At 43.0% G+C, this 7,370-nt stretch overlaps 1 protein-coding gene across 1 annotated transcript; it reads left to right on the forward strand.

Annotated features, from left to right (window-relative positions):
• Window positions 1-3,088: 3,088 nt before the first annotated feature.
• LOC110793860 (cytidine deaminase 1) lies at window positions 3,089-4,403 on the forward strand. Its single transcript, XM_021998793.2, has one exon. It carries the CDS (start codon window positions 3,297-3,299, stop codon window positions 4,290-4,292), a length of 996 nt encoding a protein of 331 aa, XP_021854485.1. The 5' UTR covers window positions 3,089-3,296; the 3' UTR covers window positions 4,293-4,403.
• The last annotated feature ends 2,967 nt before the right edge of the window (window positions 4,404-7,370 follow it).

Genomic DNA, 7,370 nt, shown 5'->3' on the forward strand with positions numbered 1-7,370 from the left:
ATGGCACCATAAGTATAAGCCTTGGCACCATCATGTGCGGCAAGTAGAAGCCATGGCACCATAAGTAGAAGCCATGGCACCATCATGTGCGGCGAGTAAAAGCCACGACACCATCATGTGCGGCAAGGAGAAGCCATGGCACCATAAGTAGAAGCCTTGGCACCATCATGTGCGGCAAGTAGAAGCCATGGCACCATAAGTAAAAGCCACGACACCATCATGTGCGGCAAAGAGAAGCCATGGCACCATAAGTAGAAGCCTTGACACCATCATGTGCGGAAAGTAGAAGCCATGGCACCATCATGTGCGACTCTCTCTCACGCACCGCACCCGACATCGGGCGACAAAACAACAGCCACGCCAAGAGAAAGCATCAGCCATCATCCTACCCACGTACATACAGCGAAAAAAAAAAGAAAAAAAAAACAGGAGCAACCACGCCGAGAAAGGAACAGCCACGCCTGGCATGCCCTTCCTCCGCCAGCCTTCGCCAAAAAAAAAAAAAAAAAAGGGAGCAGCCACGCCTGGCATGCCCTTCCTTCGCCAGCCTTCGCGAAAAAAAAAAAAAGGAGCAGCCACGCCAATCGGCGCCTCTTGCCCGATTAACAAAGAGCAGCCACGCCGAGTCATAACAGCAGCCACGCCGCTCAACCATGCCCGCGCCCTTGGGGCGGAAAACAAAAGCCAAGACCAGCCTTGTTCCCGCGCCCTTGGGGTGGAAAACAAAAGCCAAGCCGAGCCTTGTGCCCGCGCCCTTGAGGCGGAAAACAATAGCCAAGCCGAGCCTTGTGCCCGCGCCCTTGGGGTGGAAAACAAAAGCCAAGCCGAGCCTTGTGCCGGCGCCCTTGGGGCGGAAAACAAAAGCCAAGCCCAGCCTTGTGCCCGTGCCCTAGGGGCGGAAAACAAAAGCCAAGCCGAGCCTTGTGCCCGCGCCCTTGGGGCGGAAAACAAAAGCCAAGCCGAGCCTTGTGCCCGCGCCCTTGGTGCGGAAAACAAAAGCCAAGCTCAACCTTGTGCCCGTGCCCTAGGGGCGGAAAACAAAAGCCAAGCTCAGCCTTGTGCACACGCCCTTGGGGCGGAAAACAAAAGCCAAGCCCAGCCTTGTGCCCGCGCCCTTGGGGCGGAAAACAAAAGAAACAAAAGCCAAGCCGAGCCTTGTGCCCGCGCCCTTGGGGTGGAAAACAAAAGCCAAGCCGAGCCTTGTGTCGGCGCCCTTGGGGCGGAAAACAAAAGCCAAGCCCAATCTTGTGCCCGCGCCCTTGGGGCGGAAAACAAAAGCTAAGCCCAGCCTTGTGCCCGTGCCCTAGGGGCGGAAAACAAAAGCCAAGCCGAGCCTTGTGCCCGCGCCCTTGGGGTGGAAAACAAAAGCCAAGCCGAGCCTTGTGCCGGCGCCCTTGGGGCGGAAAACAAAAGCCAAGCCGAGCCTTGTGCCCGCGCCCTTGGTGCGGAAAACAAAAGCCAAGCCGAGCCTTGTGCCCGCGCCCTTGGGGCGGAAAACAAAAGCCAAGCCGAGCCTTGTGCCCGCGCCCTTGGGGTGGAAAACAAAAGCCAAGCCGAGCCTTGTGCCGGCGCCCTTGGGGCGGAAAACAAAAGCCAAGCCCAGCCTTGTGCCCGCGCCCTTGGGGCGGAAAACAAAAGCCAAGCCCAGCCTTGTGCCCGTGCCCTAGGGGCGGAAAACAAAAGCCAAGCCGAGCCTTGTGCCCGCGCCCTTGGGGTGGAAAATAAAAGCCAAGCCAAGCCTTGTGCCGGCGCCCTTGGAGCGGAAAACAAAAGCCAAGCCGAGCCTTGTGCCCGCGCCCTTGGTGCGGAAAACAAAAGCCAAGCCGAGCCTTGTGTCGGCGCCCTTGGGGCGGAAAACAAAAGCCAAGCTCAACCTTGTGCCCGTGCCCTAGGGGCGGAAAACAAAAGCCAAGCCAAGCCTTGTGCGCGCGCCCTTGGGGCGGAAAACAAAAGCCAAGCCTAGCCTTGTGCCCGCGCCCTTGTGGCGGAAAACAAAAGCCAAGCCGCGCGCGTCACACCCATACCTCTCTCAGCACAAATTTGAAGCAACCGCCCAATGTGGAATGTCTCAACTAGGCATGGCCTTCGCCAAGCTCACAAACATTGCTAGCCAGCCGGGCAAGTAACCCATGTATACGTAACAAAAGCCGGAGGGCTGAGTTCATTCCGCCAAACTCCCGAGTCTTTGGCCAGAACTCGCAAATTTGGCGTGGGGCTAATGTTCGGGCCCCCCCGTGTGGGACCCACTTTCTACACAAATTACCAAGATACCCTTTCAGGGGAAATTACTGAAAATACCCTCAAACACAAACCTCTTGATGGGCTCAGACCAGAAGTTAGGGGCCCATATCTCAACCCCCTACAGGCCCAAGATTCCATACCCCTACACTTGCCTATATTTACTAATAATGCCATCCTGCACTACTATAAATATGCTTCACCTAATCATTACTCAGGTATGCAATTATTCCCACACTGACTCTCTCACTACTTTCTCTCTTTACAAGAACTGACTTGAGCGTCGGATAGGGTTTTCTCGGGAACACCCCCGAGCCAGTTTACGTTTGTCGTTTTTGTAGGACAAACCACAACCGATTGGAGGAAAACGACAGCCTGGTTGAAGAGGCTTCCCCTATTTTCACACTTAGCATTTTCTTCGCAGAAACAATACTTAATACAAAGGATAACGTGAAATAAAGTAAACTAGTTCTTTTTAAAAAAAATACTATTCAAAAATCGGTGTCTATATAAGCATATAATATCTCATCAGAGTCATCACACTAATAATTGGAAAAAAAAATTGCCTTATTAGTCATCGAACCCACTACTTCTCTTTAAAACTATGAAATACAAATTAAGAGAATACTTAGTATAATTCGAGTTGTTCTAATTTTCTTTATTGGACATGTAAAACTCTCATTAAGGTAACGTCTTTATTCGATCATTTTAAATATTTGTATATATAATGAAGTATAAGAAATTGTCCATGAGTACATTCATATACGATCAGATCAAACACTCAGAAAATCAAACTAGATCAAGTGAAAAGAACACAGATTCTTATTCTCTTCTTCGCCCTTGTGCCTCATTCGCTAAAACATAAAAAATTTAAAAAATTAACCAAAAACCAAAATAGAAACCCTTTCTATAAAATGCCTACACTGTACTCATATCCTTCCCTCTAATTTCCTCGAAAACACAACCACTCTATCTCTCTCAACACTCTTCCTCGTTGCACAAACACATCTCCCACTTTTTTTTTATCGAAAGAACACCAAACCCAGAAACCCAGAAAAATGGACCACCACCTCAAATTTGTGATCAGTGCATCAGAAGCAGAAACAATGGCCAAACAACAAGGCTTTAAATCAGTCCTCAACCTCCTCCCATTCATCGCAAAATCCTCTAAAAAACTCGCCCGCCGTCCTATCTCCGGCTTCTCCGTCGCCGCCGTAGGCTTAGCTTCCGACGGCCGTATCTTCATCGGTGTAAACGTCGAATTCCCAGGATTACCCCTCCACCACTCTATCCACGCCGAGCAATTCCTCATCACCAATCTCTCTCTCCACCACCACCACCACCAACCCTATATCAAAAACGTCGTCGTCACCGCCTACCCTTGCGGACATTGCCGTCAATTCCTCCAAGAAATCAGGGATGCACCAGAAATCCAGATCTTCGTTCTAAAATCTGATAAATCGGATTGCCCAGATGATGAATTAGATCAATTTATGCCGTTATCTTACTTTCTACCTCACAGATTTGGCCCGGATGATTTACTGGATAAAGACGTTCCTCTAATTCTGGAGAATCGCGATAACAATCTGGTTCTCCTCGATCGTGAAAATAATGTTGAAAATGGTGGATTGTGTAATGGATTTTCGAAGTCTGAAGAAAGGGGGGTTGTTTTAGCAGCATTAGAGGCGGCGAATAAGTCTCACGCGCCGTACAGCGGGTGTCCGTCTGGGATGGCGTTGATCGATAAGGATGGAGTTATCTACAAGGGTAGTTACATGGAGTCTGCGGCTTATAACCCGAGTATGGGACCCGCACAAGCCGCCATTATCGCTTATATGGCGGCGGCGGCAGAAGGCGGCGAAGGTGGTGGTGATTATGAAAGGATTGTGGGTGCTGTGTTGGTTGAAGTTGAAGGTGCTGTTGTTAGACAAGAAGAGACTGTGAGATTGTTTCTGAATGCTGTTATACCAAAATGTGAATTTCATGTGTTTCATTGCCAGAAATCAGGTTCTGGTAATGTGATAGGTAAAGGGAATCAAATTGTTCAAAAATGATTTCATGAAATCGATTGTTTGTAATAATTCTGATGATTATTCATATATTATGATCATTGTGTATAGAAAATTGATATAAATGGTACTTTGATTTGTTGTGTCTCTAAATAATGGGTGATTTGATTGGGTATTTGTTTATCTTAACTTGATTGTCTGGTTTTTGCCCTTTGATTAGGCTAAAAGGTTCAAAACTTTCATGTAAGCAAAGTTGTTTGGTGATTTGAGTTGATCAGCATATTTGATTTGAGCTGCAAAAAAAAAAAAAAAAAAAAAAAAAAAAAAAGCATATCTGATTTGTACTAAAATAGTGCTGTTACATTAAAAAGCTGACCCATCTTGGCCTCATTGTGACTTGGGCTAGAAAGTCGAGTCTCGTCAGTAGCGAAATGTTTGAGAAGGGCTAAGCCTAGACCCATTTCTTTGTCTTTTCATATAAAAAGAAAATGTGCTTAGTTGAGCTGATTACCTTGTGACAGGTGTTGGTTCAGTAAGATCTATTATTCTAACCTAATAAAATTAAAAAGATCTTGGCCTTATTATAACGAAAGGAGCAGCCCGACTGCTAGATATGTTTGGGACGGGGGCTTAGAACTGATTTGATCATAGGGTCAACCTCAAATGGCTCGAATTGAAATTTACGCGACCAAAAATCACTTGTTCTACGGATTTTCATAAACTAAACTGGATCACAAACTTATTATTGGAATCGATAGGATAAAACATCGAATATAGCTCGAACATGTTCTATTTCAAATGATCAATTTGTCATCACTGTAAACGATAAGCACAAAGAGATCACTACATGATTGACTGAACTAGCTTAGTTGATATCCATATAGCAACCACTAGATAATTCCTATAGAAATGATGACTAGATTGTTTATGTGTTGTTAGTGGCCACGTGGCCCACGACCCACGGCTAATCGCAGTCGTACACGTATTAAAGCCTTGAAGTTGTTGGCTTAGGAGAAAAACGTTGGGGCAACAATAATGGTTGTGCAAAATTAACCATAATCACAGATCTTTTTGTTTTCTTAAATAGTAGAGTGATCTTACTGTTGTATTCAAGGTATGAAGCCGCTAAAGCAAAACTTTTTGGTACTTCCCATTAAGCTCAGTGAGGCGGCATGATGTGAAGTGTGAGCAAACACATCACACCGCCAAACATGTACCCTTTCTTTAAAAAAGAGTACAATTTCATTTTTAAAAAAAGAGTACCATTTCGATAAAAACATGTACAATTTCGTTAAAAAGAGTACAATTTCATTAAAAACAGAGTACCATTTCGATTAAAATATGTACCATTTCATTGTAATAGAGGATACGTACTTCCTAGGAGTCCAGGCGATACGTACTTCCAAAGATTTATTTTTGTGTCAGAAAAAATATTCATAATTTACTTATGAAATTCCATCTGCACACTGCTAAACCTGTGCGTACCCCTCTTCCTAGTCATACCACACTTTCATCATTGTTGACTATAAATAGGCTGATGTAGATGACTAGACATGCATATTCTCAAAGACAACTTGGTTTTAGATAAATAACATGATCCAGCCACCACCTCATCTCAAGTTATTTAACAAAAAAAAAAAACATGCATATTTTGATAACTTGTTTCAAATCAAATGAAGCTTTTTCAATATGAAATTATTCGTTTTTTATGCTTTGTTTTGAACTAGAGTTAGGATTGTGTCAATTCTAAGTGAACTCATTTAATCAAGTCGTATAAAATAAACACAAAGAGGTAAATCTGATGATGTTCTTTTTTAGTTGCGATTCTGTATCACACGTTATTAGAGCTGTCAGTTCTCAACCCGAGCTCAGAAAGTCGGGATGTATCTTGTAGAAATTTGTATCCGGTTCTCCACCCTCAATATCCTAGACTCAACCGTATCACAAGGTTCCAAAAACAGAAGATTAGCGATCATGTATCACACGTTACAAAGGCTGTCAATCTTCAACCCGAATCGTTGAATCCGTGGGTTAGTCGGATGATCGGATAAAACCCGAACCGTTAAACTTTCCTGTTATCCTTAAACTAACAAATTTATTAAAATACCCTTAAACTTTCCTATCATCTCCTCCTTAATTCCACCAAGTGACATTATATACAAAGTGGTCAGTGTTTCTCGTGATAGTGAAGGTTCGACTGCAAGAGAGTAGTTGGTTTAGTTCTACCCTCCTCCTGGATAGGATGCAAGTTAGTGTTTGGTTTTGTCAGGTTTAAGGGAGGGGTAGTTTTTGGTAATCTTAGTCAGGGTAGTTTAATTGTTAATATTTTGCAGTTAACGGGCTACAAGTTTTTGGGGTTTGCCCGATTATCTTTTGTAAAATGCTTAAATGTTGATATCCTAGTAATATAATGTTCTCCTTTTGCGCGTAAAAAAAATAAACTACTCTTTGCTAAACATCTATACTATATATTAAAAGGCGTTTCTAAATAAGTTATGTGCCACGTGGCGCTCTGTTTGTGAATATTTCATTTCACATAAACTTCATATATTTAAAAATTTAGAAATGGAGCATGTATAAGATTCGAACCCACGACTTCACGTTTAAACAATGAAGTGTTTACCATTGAGCTATAACACATTACATGCTTCCATTGTAAAAAAAAATATACTAATAAATGTAATAAAAATGAATTGATTAATAATATTTTCAAAATACGAAATAAGAATAATATAAATGTTACTAATGCAGTAACCCGGGGCATCGCCCGGGCCTAAAAACTAGTTCTTTAATTAAATACGGATTACGTATTATAATTTATAAGAAAATTATAAATGTAGGTTATATCCTTGATATGTTACCATTTGTGACATTTTTTTGAACAATTAAGGTGTGAATGAATTAAGGTGTTACTACGATAAGACAACGAAATTACCTTCCAAAAAAGCATGATTCAATGATTTTGACCCTATATTAAAACAATTAAATCGTGCTTTCATAGAAGTTAATTAAATAGATTCACCTAGTATACTTGTTATTGTTCACAACTCAAAAATTCAAATAAAGTATGACAAAAATGGTGACATGTCAATGTTCTGGCTTTCAATTTTACTGTGCAATATA

This window comes from Spinacia oleracea, chromosome 2 (genome assembly GCF_020520425.1).
Source record: "Spinacia oleracea cultivar Varoflay chromosome 2, BTI_SOV_V1, whole genome shotgun sequence".
NCBI lineage: Eukaryota > Viridiplantae > Streptophyta > Magnoliopsida > Caryophyllales > Amaranthaceae > Spinacia > Spinacia oleracea.